This window comes from Harpegnathos saltator, unplaced genomic scaffold (genome assembly GCF_003227715.2).
Source record: "Harpegnathos saltator strain DR-91 unplaced genomic scaffold, Hsal_v8.6 scaffold16, whole genome shotgun sequence".
Lineage (NCBI taxonomy): Eukaryota > Metazoa > Arthropoda > Insecta > Hymenoptera > Formicidae > Harpegnathos > Harpegnathos saltator.
In genome coordinates, this window is record NW_020229939.1 from 2089463 (window position 1) to 2111415 (window position 21953).

At 45.6% G+C, this 21953-nt stretch overlaps 1 protein-coding gene across 3 annotated transcripts; it reads right to left on the bottom strand.

Moving 5' to 3' along the window:
- Positions 1-5932: 5932 nt before the first annotated feature.
- Positions 5933-8805, bottom strand: LOC105180902 (acyl-CoA Delta(11) desaturase). Of its 3 annotated transcripts, none has more exons than XM_025296798.1 (6): positions 8678-8805; positions 7589-7885; positions 7320-7426; positions 6999-7204; positions 6614-6796; positions 5933-6423 (listed from the first exon to the last, which is right to left on the bottom strand). In XM_025296798.1, exons 1-6 carry the CDS (start codon positions 8766-8768, stop codon positions 6129-6131), a joined length of 1179 nt encoding a protein of 392 aa, XP_025152583.1. In that variant the 5' UTR covers positions 8769-8805; the 3' UTR covers positions 5933-6128. The 3 variants fall into 3 exon arrangements, with proteins under 3 accessions (XP_025152583.1, XP_011135537.2, XP_025152582.1); XM_011137235.2 differs by having other exon boundaries at positions 7320-7450; XM_025296797.1 differs by having other exon boundaries at positions 7320-7450; positions 7589-7882; positions 8678-8794.
- Positions 8806-21953: the final 13148 nt, after the last annotated feature.

Consider the following 21953-nt stretch of genomic DNA (forward strand, 5'->3'; position numbering starts at 1 on the left):
TTGCGTGCTGAGAAAACTTGATGACTGTAATTTCTATAAGAACTCGGAATTAAATAATCTTCCAGATAATATTTGATAATCTTGTCTCGATACGTCGTCATCATTTGATAAGAAATGTCATTCGTTCTTATCGAACGCTTCGCGAAATATAAATCGCTATAACAATACCTTGAACGAAAGATACAGTGTTCTGCGAATTGTTATCTTCCAATTGTGCGTGTCCTAAGTCCATTAATATTATTTGAATGCCTTTCGATTTATATGCTGATAAGTCGAAATATATTTGCCCCTTTAAATTACTTATTTACTTTAAAAAAATAATAAATCGAATATTTGAAAATATCTATATTTCCTGTTTACCTCAAAGAGATTAAGATCTAGCAAGCGGATTACATTTCGTAGAAGAAGATGTAGAAATGGTATTGGCAAGTAAAATAGCGATTTTTTTCAATCTTTTCATCAACTTAACGGTATAATTAATTCATGGAAACGAATTTTATCTTAAAATTGTCGTTGATTTTTATCGCAATAGGCTGGATAAGACGCGGAAAAATGGAAAAAAATTAAAGGAATAATCAATACGTAGTATTTGGGAACACAGAAATCGTAATATCATGCGATGTTCGACGTGTACAATTACAAATAAAAAATAATTAATCTTGTTATCTGTTGTATCTGTAATTAATGTTTCATTCGACATTTGTAGGAAATACCGTACGTATGTTATAATAGCCGGTAATAGTTAGATTAGACACAAATCAGATTAGGTTAGACAGATTGAAATTGATTAGATCGAATCCAATTAGACTATTAAATTAGACAGTCAGATATGAATGACTCGATTTTATATCCAGTTCCATCTCTGAACAAAATCGAGAGAAATACTTATTAAAGTTTCTCTTGCTTCTCTTGCTTCATCTCTGTTTCGTCTCTGAGAGTGCACGCGCATGTTATTCACGCGTGAGGGAAGTGCAAACGTGCGCCGTGCAAATAAAATTACGTTTGCTCGATCGTTTTCGACTTGCCATTCAAAAGTGCGCCGGTTCAAAGGAACAATTTGTTTGTCTAAAACATTTGTTTGTCCTCTGCAGCCCCAAACCTCGGGCGAGATATTTATCGACGTGTTCCGCAACGTAGATTTTGCACTTTACTGTGCAACCGAATTAAAAACTGCACTGGTAAATACAAACGTAAGGACGAAATTCACGAATATTTTGCCTGCCCGGCTCTTATTTATTCGCTGTTCTGTCTGTCTGACATATTATTCGTGATATAAGAAAAATCTTTATTGAATTGCCGCTTTAATGAGTCGCGAGCAATCGCGAGCATATTATATTATTAAACTTATTGTTATTATTCTCTCCTAATAACATTTGTTAACATTCCTGAAAATATTAACGAATACACAATACGGTTAAGCGAGGTGCATAATTTTTTTCGACCTGTTCTTTAACCCATTTGCATCACAGCTCTAAATACGCAACTAATTTCAGAAATCTGAAACGTTCAACTGACAGTCGGCCTGTATCATCGCGCATTAACGCACATCATTGACGAAGAGTGAACGTCGTCGTGAACGTATTGTTCCGCGGTTGCTGATAAGTGAACGTCGTGGCTCGCGGAACATTCCGCGGCTGGTAATAAGTGACGATCATTATGCGCGGATTATTCCGCTTGCGAATGCAAATGGGTTAAAAGAATGGAGAAACGAAGTGAAAATCCTTGCTGCGTCTTTATCTGCGGATCTCATCATCGTTCTCTTGATGATCCTCTTCAGCGGCATCCTGAGATGCAACATGCGAGCTATCTTCGAACAGCAGCTATCTTCGACGCGTGCATCATCCCAGCATTTGCTTGCAACTGACGATTGACGATCATTCACGATGAACAACCTGATATCGAGAGACGCCTTCGGGCCGTTGACTCCGTATAACCGGAGACTCGTTAAAATCGACAATGTGCGTCCTGTTCTGCATTATCTCGCGCGATATCCGACTCCGTCGTAAAAATTACGACAGTCAAGAGCTCTTAGGTGAGCCTGCTAAAGTCAGAGAGTTTCGAGAGAGCACGACCATACGTTTCCTGTGGTTCGCACAATGTACAAGACAGGCAAATTTTTCATAAATACTAACGATCGTTTCTCCCAGCGAGAAATTAAGTGGAAAATTACACGTGTCGCGTATCTTCCCGTTGTACTAATAACAGAGCGAGTTGATATTACGCTTTTATAAATATCCCCCTTCATAATTTAACTGCCGTTGCAGCAGCTCTGCATCATCGGGGGTAGCTTACTCTCTGAAACACGTAAAGTTCCGCGGAAGCTGGCGCGGCGCGAATTTATCGTCACGGCTAAATCCGAGCGTGGATTAATTCGTCGGGATTCTGTTATAAAAAAGTTTTGTTTCAATATTAAGGTGAACATGCGATTAGTTGTTCGCTGTCGAACACACAAACATACATACATCTCCGGTTGTTGCGTATATGGCGTTATGCGTATAGAGCTACAATTAATTATCTTTAACGCAAAGCTCAACCTTTGACACCAGACACCTGAAACGTATCACGATGCTGTTTTTCTCTTTTCCTTCTACCCGATCTGTTTTTATATGCTTTTATATGCGCGCGATCCTACGAGATAGACGTGTAACAAGATGAGAACATTTCGCTGTGGTATTCCGTCGCATTCGGAACAACTACTCGTAAAGTGACCAATTACTCAGCATCAGCTTTCGATTGGGGCTCGCTCGCTCGCTCGCTCGCGGAAGCTCTCCTCGAGTCTTCCTCTGTCGTGAAATTGAATCAAGACTCGCAGAGTGGCAGAGAGACGACGACGGCCGAGAGACGTGCTCGGACGAGAAGGAAGCGGCGAAATAAAAAGTCGAGTATTTAGTCGGGACCTAATTCAGTCAAGCCAACGAAGGCGAGTTTTGCTCCGGGGCCTTTGCAAACTGCCTCCTACACCGCCTGCTTGCTTGCTTCAGCAACATCGATGGCGGAAGCACGGTAATTCGATTACCGGACCGTTTGAAAGCCTCTCTCTCTCTCGCCCTTTCTCTCTCTCTCTCTCTCTCTCTCTCTCTCTCTCTCTCTCTCTCTTCTCCAGAAATACTGATGTGGCTCACCTTCTATTCGTGACATACACATGTGGTTATCATGCAACGTGAATGAGATTTGAGGAGACTATGTTATCCGTTCATAGGTTGTTTAAGTATGATCGTTAACGTCGTTGATAATTTTTACTTTTCGAAAAAAGAGAGTTTACGTTTTATTACGGAAAATGTGGATATTTAAAAAAGAAGGAGGCGGAACGTATAAATATTTTGTTATGATGAACAGGGGGAGAGAGAGAGAGAAAGAGAGAGAGAGAGAGAGAGAGAGAGACTGAGTGTGTGTGTGTATGTGTGTGTCTGCTAATTACGTGGGAAAATTTTACATTTACTAATCAGTATGGAATATAAAGGATGCAAGTACGCGGAAAATCGACGTGTGCAAAGAGATGCAATGGTATGTTTCAAATGATACGTTGTTATTTATGCTCTCTGCTTCGAAGAGATCTTCATGAGCTATATTAGGAGGAAGTAGGGAAAAGCGAGTTGACCTAAAATCGCAGCACTCAATGCCGTATACGATCGTAGCTGATTCCCTTAGATAAGATGCACTGCGCAGCTGATAAATTTAATTTACGGCGAAAAGCGACGATATCTATGCGGATACATATTGTCGATGACAAATTGTATTTTTATGTATCGTGGCATTTTGAGCTCTCTAATACTGTTTTAATATACGAACAGCGTTCCCTTTATGTTACATGAGCGTCCTCGAGCATTGATACGTTTGAAGCTTATAATAAAAAGAAAAAAGAAAAAAGAGAAGACAGTGCCTATATTTGATTGTTGGTCAAACTCGGGTATATTGGTGCGTTTGCGAAATGCACTGCAGCCGTTTTATATAATATTCCGAAAGCACAAACATGTCACAATAACAGCAACATGAAGTGCCGTCACTTCTATTTCGCAGCTCTAAGTTTCGACGTCGATCGCAAGAATCGCGGCCGGGATATTGCCGATACAGAGAGCTGAGTTTTGAGTATGGTGGTGCGAACGACTTCCCTGCGAGTCTTTATCAGCGCCCAGGTAGCGGGGATCGTTCTTTAGGTGACCAGGGGATGGTCTTTGTGTCTGCGCGAGTAAATATTAGCGGAGGATGATGAGAGTCCCACCGCTCGCGCTCCCTCTTCCTATCTTTTTCCTGCTTTCATCGACACGTCAGCCACGTCATCTTCGTTGCACCACCAGGGCCCGTTCATTCCGTCGCGACGTCATTCTGGGGACTGGCTTTTACCTGTCTTCTTCAAACCGGCGGATCTCACCGAAAATTCACTCCTGATATTACTTCCATTCAAGCACACCACTCACGCCGGCGTCTTTTCTTCCTTGCTGGTAGACAGAGCCGACGCGACCGGAGGCCAGTGTTCGTGTTCGTAGAGAGCGTAGGATTCAAACGTAATGCAAACGCCGAAATATCAACTATAACACGTAGTGTAGCGAAAAGTAACGAAATATAACAAATAGCACGGAAATACGCGAAATTTGAAGATATGCGAATCGGATTATTAGTGAGAAGCACGCTACTTCTGAAACAAAATTCGAAGATTGACAGAATCTACAAAGCAAGTCTAACGCGTCTGTTTCGCACGCAACAATGATACTTTTTCAAAAATTCTTATATTAGTTCGATACAATGTAACATAATCTACGAAAATCTGGGAATTTGCAATGTTTTATTTATTTACATCACTTTTGACTAATTTTTTTCTATCACGGGAATCCGCAAAAAATCTTTGACGGTGTCTTTGTTGCTTTCAAATCACACTATTGTGCAAGTCATAAATTTTTATTACGAAATTTGCAATTTCTACGAACAACATTTTTAAACAGTTGCATTACGAAATTTAAACATTTGACAATGCAATAAGAAAAAAGTTGTTATATTCCATCGGCATAATCTAATACAATTTCTAAAATCTCAGCATAATCTAGCATAATTAAATAAAATACAGAATTCGAAAAGTGAAGGACAAGTTTACACAGATCGCAGATACAGTACGTTTCGTTTACAAATGTCTAAGAAATTTCCGCTTTTCTTATACAGGGTGATTCGAAACAATCTGATGTCCTTAATATACCATATTCTTGAACAAGTTCTAAGACTATTTTTCTTCTTGCAAAATATTATCCGACGCTTAGTTACTGAGTTATTAAGATAAATAGTTCGTCTATTACGGCCGGGGTACAGAAGGCAGGTAGGAACGGGACAATTAATATCCTGCTAATTTATAATACTATATGTATTTGCCATTACACCCGCGATTGTTAAAATTTTCAAGTTTCAAAAATAATATGGATGAACGTTATCACATACATCGATTAGCACGCCGCCATCGCACCAAATATCCAACATCAACGCTTACACGCGCTGGGTGCGCGCCCCAACGGACAATTGTTTCATGCCTGCCTGCCTTCTGTAACCGACCCGACGAATAGACGAACTATTTATCTTAATAACTCAGTAACTAAGCATCGGATAACATTTTGCAAGAGGAAAAACAGTCTTAGAATTTGCTCAAGAATATGATATATTAAGGACAACTGATTGTTTAGAATCATCCTGTATGCGTATTCAAAGTATTCTGAAACGTAATGAAAGCTACACCATTTCTAAATTGATCTGAAACAAGATTTGTGCGTAATACGTGATGTTTGTTTCGGTGTGACGCGTTTTTGTCACAATATAGGTAAATTGCATATCTGGCTAGTGCTTGTTGTACTACTACAATACTATTTATATCTAATCTGTCATTAATAAATACGAAATATCAAGAGGAAAGTGGAAAAAGTGGATCAAATGACAGTAAGCCAATAATTATTCAGTTTATATTTTTATTTATGCCCAACACACCGTTAAAAGAATATAAAAATCTGAGGAATATAATTTCTTCCTTATATTCAGTAAACAGCTATTCCTCAATAAGAAGCAGTTTGTTCAATGTGTTAAAATAAATTGTAGATCGTGGACAAAACGTATTTAACATACAAGAGTCCTGTCCAACTTATGGGCGATCAGTTAGATTACGAATATATTTTACCTTCACCATTCGGAGGCGGTACAGCATCCCACTTGTAATGGCGTTCGGCCATTTTATTCTTAATTGCGACAGACTTCACGAGCTCCGGAGACGGTTCTTGTAGATCGTATGCCCAACCAATTTTCGCAAAGAATTCGATAAACATAGCCGTAAAGTTGTATGTGTGTATACCGAATTCAGATGCTTTGTAGTCCCATGGGAAAACGTGATGATAATTATGTGAACCCTCGCCGAAAGATGCAAATGAGACCATCACGTTATTCGTCGGTTTAATATGCCTATCATTCAAATAAATTGCAACTGTGATTTTTTTAAGCTTCTTTCAATTATTAGTAAGGTGTGTTTTACTAATTGTCAAATATTAGTATTAATATAATTATGATTTATTAAACGTACTGTATGTATGTGATTAACTTAGAATAATAATTTAGAATAAACTTAAAATGAACAAGTGAACAAAGATCTTACATGTCGTACGGTCTGCTGCCCCACATGTGAGCGAAACTATTGACACTCCACACAGTGTGCCACCCGAATATATGACGAAAGAAATGCAATTTCATGGACATTGTCCATGTTTCGTTCCACCCGTAAACGGGCACCATAACCGGTATTAGTAGGCCGCAAATTAGATTTAGTATGAACAAATGCCTGCGGAAACAGATAAAATTACAACATTAAAAATAATTTCTCAATGATATTAAATTGATATTCAGATGGACAGGTTCTGTATCCAAGAAATACACCGAGAAAAATACGATGAAATTCAATGTATCTAGATTCATTCTTTTTTACTTGTCAGGCATTAGATTACATAACAAGTTATATGCCATGCAAACGGACGAAAACTCACTTATCAGCGAACATAACGAAAGAATCCGCCTTAATATCGCTTATATCCATCTGTTGACCTTTTTTGATAACTTCTGGATGCTTTTTTACCATCAACCACCCAACGTGAGAGAAGAAGAATCCCCGATTGCTGTTGTATGGATCTGCATTTGTTTCCGTGAATTTGTGGTGTGTCCGATGATCTCGGACCCAATTGCGGATAGAGATCTAAGCAAGAAAACTATCGTAAAAAAAATATTATTTCGTTTTATTTCTATTACGTCTACTTTTTCCTCTCTCACTTTTTATGTACAGCGCCAAATTTAGACAGCTATATGTTTACCTGGCCAGCTGTAAGGTAGCAAAAGACAAGTATGATTCTAAGTGGCAATTTTGCTTTGAAAGTTCGATGTGTCCAGTAACGATGAGCACCAGCGGTAAAGCCCATCCCTTGAATTACGCAAATCAAGATATCTTGAAGTAAAATACATCGAATGTATTAATTATCATTAATTCTAAGCAATGAAATTCTACGCAATGTAGTCAACAATCTATCTAGCTATTGTCTCACACGTAACGATCGAAGCGTCTTATCTCCTAAATTGTACTTACACCAAAAGACTGTCTTGATATTCATTGTAAAGTCGATAGTGACGAGACTGTACAATGCACATAAGTGTACAAAACTTATTACTGCAACATTGCGCCACTTCACATTTGGTAGATAATTTATCCATTCTTCAATCGCTGAGTGCGAACTATTTCCTCTATACGTAACATGTTTATTGTCTATTACTGACGTAGCCGAAGGAGCTTTCTCTTGTATTCCAACATTGGCGTTCAAAGTGTTGGATGTCATCGTAAGTTCGTCTTGCCGTCTTTGCTGGGATGCGCCACTATTGTTTCCTGCTTAATAATCGATGAATTTGTCCGCTTTATAACGGGAGTTACGTGGTTTTGTTTCGTATGTTTTATTATTTATATTTTATTATTTATTTCAAGCTTATAATGATATTCAAGCTTATAATGACCGAAAATCGATAACATTTTTTCTATATATTTACTTGCAGTTTATTTTATTAATAATATTGTATATTCCTTGGTAATGATGCCAAAGTCGGAATTCCATTTACTAAACAGATTATGCTAAATTTAACTACCTCATAACATTAAATTAAAAGAAATTGATGGATAACACGTAATAAACATATGATCGATCTTAGTCATCAATTAATGCGTCAAATAATTATTGTTAGAATGATGAACCTATTACATCATCATATATTTTTGAATACAACGCAGTATCATGTCTTATGTATTATTATTCTATCGCATAGTGTTAATATTATTATCAATTGCAATAATATTAGCAAATATTGTCGTGTAGAAAATTCTTAATATATTCCTGCACCATTTATTTTTCGAGAAGAAAATTTCAGAAGATTCAAAAGATTAATTTCAGAAGAAAATTGTCGCCACTGTAAATTTTTAATATTTCATATTTATTACTTGTAATATTAGATTTTATGGTTGAAAAAAATGTGCAAACAGATATAATGACTTAAGAGCCGATAGTGAGTGTTCTTGAAAATAAATAGCAAATTTCTCATTCTTAGAAGTGGGTTCGGATCGTTCCCGTCTCTTTCGTAACGTAGTTACTATCGTTATTCGTATCGTATTCGTTACATTTGTATCTCTTACTACTTGTATGGTACTCCTGAAGTTTTAGGAAGTATGTTGAAAGATGAACTACGATTGTGCGACTAGCGTAGCGATAGAATATATACTGCATTTAAAAATATATGCAAATCATATTCAATTTTGTAAATGTATTCGTAGATATGATGACATGCAGTATTTGATTATACTCTGTGGTCTCTTCCGGATGGATACTGTAGTGTCTTCTGTACACGCACTTCCCAACAGTTCACATTCCTGTCAGGAAGGAAAGAAGAGGGCGCGCGCGCCACCGTTCTCCCGCGCGCTCGCGCAGGACCATCTCATTGTATTTCTGTTGCGCGCAACCTAGTTCGTTGTTTTTTGTGTGCGGTGTGTGCTGTGTTTATTCTTCATCTACTTTGTTCCTTTGTGGGGCTTCAAGATGCCTGAATATAAGAGTCATCGTTCCCGGAAACGTCGGCGTAATTCTCGCGATAGATCGCGCGAACAAGATCTTGGAAGTCGCTCACGCGAACGCGATTTGGAAGTTAGGCCGCGAGCTTCCTCACGCGATGCTTCCCTCTCGTCGGGAGCGGATCTCGCCACTATCTTGCACGATATTTTGGCCTTCAGGAAGACCCAACGGACTTCCGCATCTCTGCCTGTCGACAACGTCCGGTCTGTTCCCGTCGTCGCGATGCAGGTCGCTGGCCCAACCCTGGCGGACGATGCTCTCATCGCCGTTCCAGAGGACTCGCAGGCAGATGAGCATCCAGTTCTTGAGAACCAGGGCGGCGTACCAGGTACGTTGCCTTCGCTATCCGAAGGCACGTATTCGATTGCACTATCTGACTATGCTTCTTTCTTAGCGGGCCAGCCTCAGTCAGCCACTGTCTCCTTCGTCGAGTTTTCTCCACTCCCTTTGGAGCTAGACGATATTCTCATCGACGTTCCAGAGGACTCGCAGGCAGATGAGCATCCGGTTCTTGAGAACCGGGGCTGAGTACCAGGTGCGTTGCTTTTGCTATCTGAAGGCATGTATCCGATTGCTCTATCTGACCATGCTTCTTTTTCAGCGGGCCAGCCTCCGCCAGCCACTGTCTCCTTCGCCGAGTTTTTCTCCACTCCCTTTGGAGCTAGACGACTCCGAGAAGAAGAATATGTCGTCGTTGGCGAATGAAGTCTTCGGCCTCCCTCTTGCTGCGTCTGAACCTTCATCGGACCCACTTATCCTCGCCTCTACTTGCAGTGAGGTTCACTCCGGCTTGAAGGAGAACACTCGAGCGGCTCTGCTGTCCAAGTACCAGCTTCAGGGAGAGCTCCTGCAGTTAGGTCCTCCCAAACTTAACCAAGAGCTTGTTTCAGCACTCGGAAAACGCTTAAGCGTTCTAAAACGAGATGAGCATCAGGCGCGGGATCAACAGCAAGTTGGCACTTGCCTTAACGCAATTGGCTCAGGGTTTTTCGAAACTTCTACACCATTTTCATGATCTATCGCAAGATGCCCCTGTGAAGGATATCCTCGCAAAAATGGCGGAGGCAATTCATCTTTTGGCGGAGCACCAGTTCCGCTTCTCCTTAGTCAGACAAGCTTTCATCAAGCCGTGCCTCACTTTCGTCAGCAAATCAGCTGTGGACCACTCGGTTATTAACGAATGGCTATTTGGCTCGCCAATCTCAGATCTGCGCAAGCCTGTAAGAAAGCAGGACGAGACCTCTCGAAATCGCAGATGACCCCCTCGACGGCGGCAGCTCACCATCATCCTCAGCCGCCTCCAGTGCGTCAGGGAAACTTGCGGGCCCCTGCTCCACGGGTGACGACTGCGGTTCGCAGGTCAGGGGCCGTGCCGATCTCAAGGTGGCGCTCCAGAAGACTCAGGCTGTGTTTTTTCACGGCCGACGTCGGGCGCCGCCGGGACCCGGGTCCTAGTCGATGGCGTCCACGTCCGCGTCGGGCCGACGATGAAATATTTCGGCCTGACGTTGGACAGCCGGTGGTCATTCGGCCCACACTTCAGGCTGCTGGCCCCCAGGATGCGCAAAACCGGCCTAGCCGTGTCCAGGCTGATGCGCGCCCAGGGGGGCCCAGGATGGCAGGCTCGCCGCCTGTATGTCGGTGCGGTTCTTTCGATCGCTCTGTACAGGGCGCCTATATGAGCCCCTCAGCTGCTGGCCACCGTGGTGGCCAAGAGGCAGCTGAGGCAGGCCCTTAGGCCCCTAATGATCAGGGCGATTTGGGGGTTCCGCACCGTGTCATACATGGCGGTGACCACCCTGGCCGGCTCACCCCTGTGGAGCTCCTCGCCGAGGAGAGCAGGATCCTCTACTGGCGAGTGAAGAAGCTCCGCGAGAGAGGAGAGCTGACGGCCAGGGGCCTGAAGGGCTTGATGACCCAGGCTAGAGACCGGACCCGGGAGCGGTGGGAAGGCTTGTTAGCCGACCCCCGTGGGTCCGGTCTCGCAACGGCCGAGGCTGTCCGCCCCTGTCTGTCGGAAATGACAGACAGGAGGGAGCGTGGAATGTCCTTCCACCTCCCAGTGCAGGTGTTGACCGGGCACGGATGCTTCGGGAGATACCTGCACCGGATAAGGAAGGAGCCCACCGCTCGGTGCCACCACTGCCCCGAGCAAGAGGACACGGCGCTGCACACTCTAGCCGCCTGCGCGGCATGGGAGGAGCAGCGCCGGGTCCTGCTCGGGGCGGTGGACTGCCAAGGCGGGGAGCTCTCGCTCCCGCACCTGGTGCGAGCCATGTGCGGGAGCGAGAGAGCGTGGGACGCGGCGGCCTCCTTCTGCGTGGAGGTAATCTCCCGGAAGGAGGCCGCCGAGTGGAGGCGCCGGCCTGGCAAACGCCGTCGGAGAGGACGGCGGGGCCGGCGCTCCCCCGGGGGAGGGGGAGTAGGAAGCGGGCCCGAGGTGGCATCAGACGAGGAGAGGGCGCGCCATCCGGGTCGGCGCCATCCGACCCCAATCGGGTCGGATCCCAAAATTCCTCCCTCTCCCTTAAGGAAGAGAGGGGGATAAGAAGGAAGGGTGGATGTCCCCTTTCTCCAAGGTGACACCAGAAGGCCAATCGGCGGGGATACCCGCTGGGGACCGCACCTCTCCCACTAATTCCCCGAAAGGGGAAGGGGGGGTGCGGTACAAGAAGGTGAGGGGCTCTTGGAATAGAGCCCTGGGGCCGGGGGGTTGGGGAGGGAATGTGGGAGCAGTTCCCCTAATTCCCCTCCTCACGGTCCGACAGGTAGACATCCCGCAGGGGTTTTAGTCGGTAAAAGTCCGACATAAACCCCGCCCCTCCCCAAGGGGGCGGGGGTATCCATGATGGATTTCCCCTGCGTGAACAAAAAAAAAAGGGGGCCAGGCCGAAGCTGAACCGCCTCTGAGGTTATCGCCCTCGCACCCGCTCCCGGACTAGACGTTGACAGAAGTAAGAACTGGGGGCCGATTGGCTGTTTTTCGGTCTATGTGGGAAAAGGTGACCAGCGACCCGGAAGTCCTGGGTGCCGTTCGTGTCCCCACCGCCACCTCGGGTATCACTATCAGCATCCGTTTTCTTTCAGACTGTTACGGCGGCTTGCGATGCCGAAATTTCGCGTCTGCTCTCCAAAGGAGCTGTAGTTATTACCTCTTCTTCCCCCGACCAATTTTTGTCGACTTTTTTCCTCGTCAAGAAAGCGTCGGGAGGTATGGGCTTTATACTAAACCTCAAACAATTGAATACTTACCTATCGCCGCCGCATTTTCAGTTAGAAGACTAGCGTACAGTTGTGCAGTTGAGGACTCAGGACTCGTGGCTGTCGACCCTCGATTGAGAAGATGCATATCTCCTAGTGCCTATTGCGATTCACTGTCGCCGTTTTCTGCGCTTCCAATGGCGTTCAATTACTTACGAATTTACCGCATTACTTTCTAGACTTTCTACGGCGCCATACATTTTCACTAAGCTCTTACGACACGTCATGGCCCGTTTACGTGACCAAGGTTTTGTTCGGTTGTTTATCTGGATGATTTCCTCCTTTTCGGCGCCTCGAGAGTCGACTGCCTTCGTAACCTGACTGCATCTCTGTCTTTGCTTACGTCGCTCGGTTTTCTCTTTAATTATGAGGAATCCCAACTTGTACCTGCACAACATTGCCACTATCTCGGTTTTATTTTCGACTCAGTAAAACATTCACTTTCCGATAGTCTTATCTTACATGATCGAACCAGACAAGGCAAGATCCGAGCATGATCCAACCAGTCAAGGCAAGATCCGAGCATGATACAACCAGTCAAGGCAAGATTCGAGCATGATCCAGCCAGTCAAGACGAGATCCTGTATTGCCTGATAATCAATGAACTGTAACAATTGTGAAAGTGTAATTGTCAATTCTTTTAATGAAACAAATATCAAGAGACTTGTTTCAAATTTCTTACTTGGGCAACTGTCGGTATTTTGGCGAAGTCTCAGACAGACGCATATTATTATCCATTGACTTTTTTTTGATAAGACAGGAATTTTTGGTTTCTTGGCGCTTTTTTTCTTTATAATTATGGCTGCTTATCCACCAAATGAAACTGTGGACATAATTCGCATTTTGGGTGAGGCCAGGAATAATTACTCGGCAGCAGAAAGGCTTTATGCTGAAAGATTTCCAGACAGACGCCATCCTGATAGGAAAGTAATAAAAAGACTCTGCGACAGAGCTGAACAGAGTATTCTTAGAAGAAACCGGCGAAAATCGGGCCCTGATGAAGTCACATCATTGACTGTTATAGGTGCTGTTGTTTCGAATCCTCAAATCTCTACGAGACAAATTGAGAAGCAATATGGTATATCTAAATCAACAGCCAATCGTGTGCTCAAGCTCAATAAGTTTCACCCATATCACATTCATCTAACTCAGCAACTGGAAGAGAGGGACTACCAACGCCGTGTACGTTTTTGTAACTGGGCTCGAGATCAAATCCAACAAAATCCCTGGTTCATTGCTGATACGCTTTTTCTGATGAAGCCACGTTTTGTAATAGAGAAGGCGTTAATAGACATAATTGCCATTATTATTCAGATGCTAATCCACATTGGCAGAGAAGCCAAAAGTTCCAACGGCGGTGGTCCATTAACGTTTGGACAAGCATCCTGGGAGATGTTATTGTTGGTCCATATTTTTTTGAAGAAAATCTCAATGCGGCAATCTATTTAAGATTTCTTCAAGATGACCTGCCCAACCTCTTGAGACATGTCGACAATAATTTACTCAGACGAATATGGTTCCAACAAGATGGAGCACCGGCTCATAGATTTCGAGCGGATACACAATATTTAAACAATAGATTCCTGAATAGGTGGATTGGTATGGGCAGCCGAGTTCAAGAATGGCCCCCAAGATCACCTGACTTGATACCCCTAGATTTTTATTTCTGGGGCTACATTAGAGATATAGTTTATTCGCAAAAGCCTACAACCGTTGAAAATATGAAAAACCGGATCAGACAGGCTTGCAGAAATATTAATGTAGGTGTTCTTGAAAAAGTTAGGGACGACTTTCACCATAGACTAGAGTTATGCATACAAGTAAATGGCCAAGTTTTTGGACACTTTAAGTAATTGTACACAAAAGAAGATCTTGCCTTGACTGGCTGGATTATGCTCGGATCTTGCCTTGACTGGCTGGATCATGCTCGTATCTTGCCTTGACTGGTTGGATCATGTAAGATAAGACTATCGGAAAGTGAATGTTTTACGAAATATTTTGTATTTTTATTAAAATTTTGTAAATTTGGAGCTTTATAACTCGAAAAGTACTTCACCAAAAAACATTTGATTATAGTGTTTTGGGAAGCTCTCTAGGTCAGCTACAAGAATATGTAATAAAAAATAGGGGGTGCCATCTAAAAAAATTGAGGTAACCTTCACGTGACCTTTAAATGATTCTTTAAGGTCAAATCAGTGGTACCATCTTATGGCCCTCACGAAACCATATAAAACGCGTCTGAACAATTTTTCTCTAAAATAAAAAATAAGAGAGATATTTTGGGTGGACACTTAAAATGGGACACCTTGTATACAGTGCCTACCAAAAATTCGGGGCCACCTAAATAATTTTTGAATGGTTTGAAATATAAGATTGAAATTTATAAGAATTCAATGGGATCACAAAGTCTATTATTTAACCACAAAAGCAACCACCTCCATACCCCCGGGAGCCGGGGGGAAGAGAGAGCCAAAAAATCTCAAATGGCATGCTGGGTTGTGTGAGGGCTCGTTCGAAAGGGCTTTCCGAGACGAAAACAATGCGAGGTCGCCGAGATCTCTACGAATTTTCTCGCAGAGTTATGATCATTTGAATATTGAGATTTTGTGAGGGCCCACAGCGACAACAGAAGAAAGGTCAGGCTTTACGCGGGCACGCGCGTTCCTGTGTGTGCGTGCGTGCGTGCGTGCGTGTGTGTGTGTGTGTGTGTGTGTGTGCGTGTTCGGCCAACTAAGGCAAGACCGCTAGCGTGTCTGGCCAACTAAGGCAAGACCGAGATAGGAACACTGGCGTATGTGAAGGAATAAAAACACTAATTATTTAATCAAATGTTCAAATTGATGTCTTTCGACAACTTGGCAGTGTCTTAAACGAACGTAAAACGTTTCAATTATGTTAGTTAAAAAATCGGGTGTGATTGAATTTGAAACGTTCACTATTTTTTCCCGCAGCTCTTCTAAATTTTCGGACCTAGTCTCATAGATCTTTGTTTTCAAAATTATTGCAATTTGCTAAGAAACCAAGTGATACCGGCTATTCAAGATATTGCTGGAGAAGCTTTCCGCAATATTTGGTTTCAGCAGGATGGGGCTCCAGCTCATTTTTCTCTGCAAGCTCGAAATATTTTAAACGATGTTTTCACTGATCGATGGATTGGTAGAAGAGGTACAATAGAATGGCCACCGAGATCACCAGATCTGACCCCATTAAACTTCTTTTACTGGGGGTATTTGAATTCTGGCAGGCAGGGGCGGACGGCCTCCGCCGTCTGGCGCCCGTACCTCCGTGGGTCGGACAATTTGTCCGCCCACATCTCGCGGGTACGGGCCACGGCTTGAGACTTTAAGGCCCGCACATCCCTGGCCCTAAGGGCCTCCTCCTCGTGGAGCTCCTTTATCCTCCAATAGAGGATTCTGCGCTCCTCCGCAATGAGTTCCACGGGAGGGAAGCCGGCCAAGGTGTTCGCCGCCATGTACGAGACCGTTCTGTACGATCTCGACATTCTGATAAACATTGGCCTTAGCGCCTGCCTCAGCCTTCGTTGGCCCTCGCGGCAAGCGCTGAGCTGGGGCGCCCAGATTGACGCCCCGTATAATGCGATGGACAGAACGGCCGTCGCGTATAGGCGGCGAGCGCTCCATCCTGGACCCCCAAGGTTGCGCTGGAGACTAGCGACTGCCAGTCCCGCGTTGCGTAACCTGGGGGCCAGATCCCTAAAGTGCGGGCCGAAGTCCCATCGGCCGTCCAACGTCAGGCCGAGATATTTAATCGTCGGCCCGACGCGGATGTGGACGCCATCTACTAGGACCTGGGTCTCGGCTGGCGCCCCTTGACTGCCGTCGTGAAAAAACACGGCTTCAGTCTTTTGGGGCGCCACCTTCAGTCCCAGGCCCTCGATGATTTCCATCACCGATGCCACAGCAGCCTCTGCGCAGAGGCGAGCTTCCCCCCAGCTCCTCCCCCCTGCTGCCACTAGGATGTCGTCCGCGTAGCAGACGTCGTGGCAGCCCGGGGGGAGAGGAGTTCGCAGCACCCGGTCGAACGCGATGTTCCATAGCAGAGGGCCGAGCACCGACCCCTGCGGAACACCGCACTCCATTGCGCGCCGACCTAGAATCCCGCCTTCTTTGTTGAAGGCGAGGTCTCTGCCCTCGAAGTAGACCGCCAATATGCGCCGGAGGTAGGCGGGCACCCCGTGGCATTCGAAGGCCCGCCCCACCTCCGGCCAGGGCAGGGTGTTGAAGGCGTTCCTGATGTCGAGAGACATCGCCAACAACACCCCGCCCCTTTTCTCCACGACCGTCGCGGTCAGATCCCGGAGGTACTGAATGGCATCCAGCGTCGACCTCCCGGACCTGAAACCGTATTGACGGTCGTGGAGATCCGGCCCCTCCGAGGACATGTGCTGGACAAGGCGGTCGGCAAAAATGCGTTCTAGCACCTTGCCCGTCTCGTCCAGCAGGCAAATCGGCCTGTAGGCCGGCACGCTCCCGGGTGTCTTGCTCTCCTTGGGGAGGAGGACCAACTTGGCCCTCCTCCACGCCGGGGGGAATACTCCCTCCTTAAGGTACCCGCTTAAAACCCCGCGAAAAGCGGCGGATAGGCTCTCTTCGCCGAGTGCGAGAGCTCAGGCTCGGCTAGAGATCCCTTCGGGGCCGGGGGCTTTCCCCTTGGTCCCGAGCTTTCTCTTGGCCTTGACGAGCTCCTCTGGTTCCACAGCCAGGCCCTCGCTCTAATCCCCTTCCCCCACTCGTTCGGGGGCAGGGATCCTGGGCGGGCCTCCCTCCACCCTCGGAAAGAGGATGTCGAGGAGCCTTTCAAGGGCCCGGCTGTCCAACGACTCTGTCGGCGGGGGCGCCCCCACGGGTCGTCGTCCAGGGAGTTCGTCATTTGCTCCCAGGCTTCTCGCTTTGCCTCGGCGATGGCGGTACGGAGGGCCTTCCGGGCAATCCGGTAGGCCTCCACCGCTCTCGTGATGTCCTCGCCTCTACCCCGAGCCCGGTACAGGTGCCGTCTGGCTTGGACGGAGGAGTCGCGGAGTTCCGCGATCTCCTCCGTCCACCAGTACGCGACCCGGCGACGGCGAGGGTGGGCTTGGGGCATCGAGGCGTCGCAGGCCGACGCCACGATACCCACTAGTTCCTCAGCCCCCTCCTGGGGGCTGAGGGCCCACTCCCCTGGCTCTTTATCAAAGTGCCAGGTGGCCACGAGAACGGCCACCTTGAACCTATCCGAATCGAATCGACTGAGGGCCCATGTCTTGGGGAGGGAAAGTCCCCCTCCCCGGGGCAGCGGAGGGCCCGCACCTGTGGAGGTTCGGGGAGGTGGAGGGCCCATACTATGTATCGGTGATCCGACAGTGTTTCGCCCTTCACTTCCACCTTCCACTCCCGGAATAACCGGGCGGATGAAGGGGTCGCCCAGGTCAAATCGATGACCGACTCCCTGTTCAGCCGCACACAGGTGCTGGCGGACCTCTCGTTTATCAACGAGAGGCCAAGTTCCACTGCTCAGTCTATGAGAGCCTCGCCCCTGGAGTCCCTTTATCGGGGACTACCCCCCGAGTGGGCGTTGAAGTACCCGGCAATCACGACGGGTCGGGAATAGCACATCCGTACCAAATCTCCGATCCCGTCGAGGACGGGATCTCTCAATGCGGGCGAGGTCTCCCAGACCTTTCTTATTTTTACGGTGGTGGAGATACACTCCCACCACCGTGATGGGCCCGCAGTCGACCGCCACAAACGAGGACCCCTTTGCCCTGAGTACACAGGGAGGGGTCCCCGCCGCGGGGTTTGCTACGATGGCGACCGAGCTGTCACCGTTGCCAAACCAGCCTTTGCTGGTATGTGGCACATAGTGCGGCTTGGTCGCCACCCCCAGCCCGGCACCCAGCTCTAGGATCCTTTTACAGAACAGGTCCTGAGCCCGGGTGCCGGTGATGAGGTTGACCCGGAGGGGCGTGAAGGCTAAGCCTTGTTTGCCTCCTCCGGGCTATCTACGTCCACCCCCTTTTGAGAGATCTCGGACGGCAGAGCCGTCTCGGTCTCCCCCGAGGAGGTATTGGCCTTAATGTCGGTGGCTTCCTGTGCGGGTACCTCTGAGTGCACAGAGGCTTGGGGGGTCCCTATCTGTTCCCGCCCTACCCCTCGGGAGTATGGGGGGAGGGTGTCTCCTCGGGGAGTCGGGGGTGACACTCCCGCCGACTCCCCACCTAAGGTCGATGGGGGTTCCTCTTCGCCCGAGGTAACCTTCCTCACCTTCTCCCTCCTTTTGGGGGCCAGGTCCTCGTCGGAGTCCTTCTGCCCTCTTGTCTCAGTCCCTGTCCGCTTCTTGCGTCCCAGGGGCGCGGTCTCCATTTTTGTGTCGGAGGAGGTGTCCCACGAGTACCGTGTCCCCCACTCCTGCGACATGAGGACGGTGAAAGCTACCTCGTCGTCTTCCTCTTGGTCCCTCGACGGTGGTGTCACCTCGGGTGGGTCCCTCGTTGGGAGGGTGTCGGGGGCCGACACCCTCCGCACCGTCTCTCGTCGGAGGGATGTCGGTCCCGACACCCCTCCGACGAGGCTAAAATGTCCCTGGGGTTCGCCAGGTGCCCCACGTGAGGAACCACTAGCGACAGGTCACGCACCTGCCATTCATCCCATAAGCGTGGCATGCCTCAACCGTAGGATTGCGTGGTGTTTTATAGAGGACCCGCCTCGCGGTCCGGCTAATTAAGGCAAGACCCCCGGCCACAGAGACATGACCTAGGGTTACGGTGTGATAGGCTAAGGTCTGCCGGGATTGCCTGAGTCCCCTGTACCAGAGTGCCGAAGCACCCTGGCCCCTCGCAATTGTGTCAGGTTGTACGTCCTGACAAGTACGGGTTTGCAATCAGGGTTTTCCTTCCCCTAGAACGGTTGCCTTCAGCCGGCTCACGAGCCCGTTCTGCCCGCGCTGTAAGGTCCTTTGGGCCCCACAGGTGAGACCCTCCAGACCCTATTAAAACCTGGAGGCAGCTGCCAATCCAGGAGTATTATGGACGCTCTTAGTCTGGCCCCTCTGTACAGACCACTCCGGTATGGTAGAACCTGTCAGGGATCAAAACCCCCGCCGATACAGCTCTGTACATCATAGGGACACGCCACGGCAAGGTGGCGTCCACGCAGGAGAACGGACTACCGAGCTGACGGCTGAGGTTCGATCCCTACTGTATGGTTCTTTTATTCTGTAAGCATAAAAATGAAACAGAAAACATTAATAAATAATAAAACCGCGTTTCTTAATTATATTAGTATTTGTTAAATATATTATTGATTTACAATATTAGTGATTGACAATATTAATGATTTATATTGTTTGTTATATTGTTTGTTAAATATATTATTAATGATTTATATTATTATGATATCATATTATAATATGATTTAAATTGCAAAAAGACCGTAAATCTTATCTATAAAATATATAATGTATGAGAAAACTTTTATATAATAATTGCAATGGAAATAGGAATAAAAATATTGTTATGAAATATATAGGAATGCTATTAACCCTTTGCGGTCGATGCCGCCACAGCGGTGGCATTCGCAAGTCGTCGTAGAAGTCGATGCCGCCAGGCTGGCATTCATGATCGCCTGGCGTGCGGCACGGCAAACGAGACTAGTGATAATGAAAAAAAACTATCCTCCCAATGCTAGATTCAAATGTTTAGATCAACTTACAGATATCCATGTTTATCGATCTTTTCGAAATCGCAAAGGGTTAAACTAGTATGAGATAATTTTTCGTAATCTTACATCGTATATATAAAATATTTGTTTCTGTTACAACTTTCTATGTGTTGAAGTCGTGTTGTGTTGAAGTTGTGTCGTGTCTTTATCTCTTCTGACAATCCCCCTCCAAAAACTTCCTTTGTGTCATTCTAAACGATCGTTAAGAATGACGAAATGATTCGAGCATCGGAACAGTCGTCAGTAGAGCAAGCAGCAGTGTGCGTTTACTAATGATACAGAGGAATTCAGTGATCATATTTAAATTACATATATCATAACAATGTCAGAGAATCCTTCAACAAGCAAAATAGTTGATCTAGAATCGCTAGAAGAAAGATTTTTTGAAAATGAAGATTTTAAAGGTGAATTTACTAATGCTCTTCTATATATGCGAATTCTATTTATGAGAGTAATAATAAATTATTATCGAAAAATCCTTCAGCGAAAATATAATATACTTTTACTCCTATTTCCATTGCAATTATTATATGAACGTTTTCTCATACACTATATATTTTATAGATGAGATTTACGGTTTTTTTGCAATTTAAATCATTAATAATATATTTAACAAACACTAATATATTTCAGAAACGCAGTTTTATTATTTATTAATGTTTTCTGTTTCATTTTTATGCTTACAGAATAAAAAAAACCATACAGCAGGGATCGTCGAACCTCAGCTGTCAGCTCGGTAGTCCGTTACTTTCGCTGCTGCGCTACGCCGCGCAGCTTCGTTGAACACCTTTCTTACTAACTCGTACACTTTGTTGGCTCTTTTTTTTAGACCTTTTTTTCTCGAAAACGAAGAGGCATTGCATCGTATGCTATTACCATGAGTTATTAGTAGTCAAGTGCTATTAACTCCGTAAGTTTCGTCCTAACCGTTTCCCAAGGGGAGGTCGATGCGTCCTCCCCTTGTAAGCAAAAAAAATACACACACGCACACGCATACATAAATTCTAAACGAGTGAGTGACAAACACGCCATTTGTCAATCAGTGGCTTGAATTATGTCCTTATCTCAATTAACCTTATGATGTTCATGACAATGCCCCACTCATTATTTCGTGTAATGGGGTTAATTTCAGTCTCTGTCGCACATTCATATCAAAGCAAAAAAAAGGGCAACTCTGGCTTTGTGTACCCTGATCGCTGTCAGGTACAGTTATTGCGACTGCACTGGATGCGTGGAACGCATTTTCCAAAGCCGTTCATCAAGTCGATCAATACGAGAACAAGCTAACCGCGAATTAAATTTGCCTGTTCAGGAAGTATGTGGCTCAACGATCGTAAACATGCAGTGAAGCTACGATAAAGAGTACAATAATAACGTCGCATTTGTTTAAGATCTGTGAAATATTATTATTTCCACCTTATTGCACTTTCATTTCGTCGTTTTTTTCCAATTTTTTTCTTTTCCTTCTTTTTATGTTTGTCCTTTCGATACTTTTCACACGCGGGATGTCACACTATCGTGAGATCCCGTTGATGTTTAATATAAAAATCACATAACTGGACATTACTGACACGCAGTTTTAATTAGTATTGTTATGTATCAGCATGTGAGTATTAATGAGGAGTGGGACAGTTAGGTAAAAACAAAGTACGAGATTCGAATTGATCTGTTTTAACCATAATTTCAGCTGTCTCGTCTAATGTCGAGCAGTCTCTTATTGTACTTTTGCTTCTCATTCGCCAAGTTAGTTTTCCGTTTAGCTTATCTATAACAGGAATCCCGTGATACAAACTCATCTCGGACTTACCGCGAACTATGAATTAATCGGCATCGAATTAACATCGAATTAATCGGCAAATCAATATCG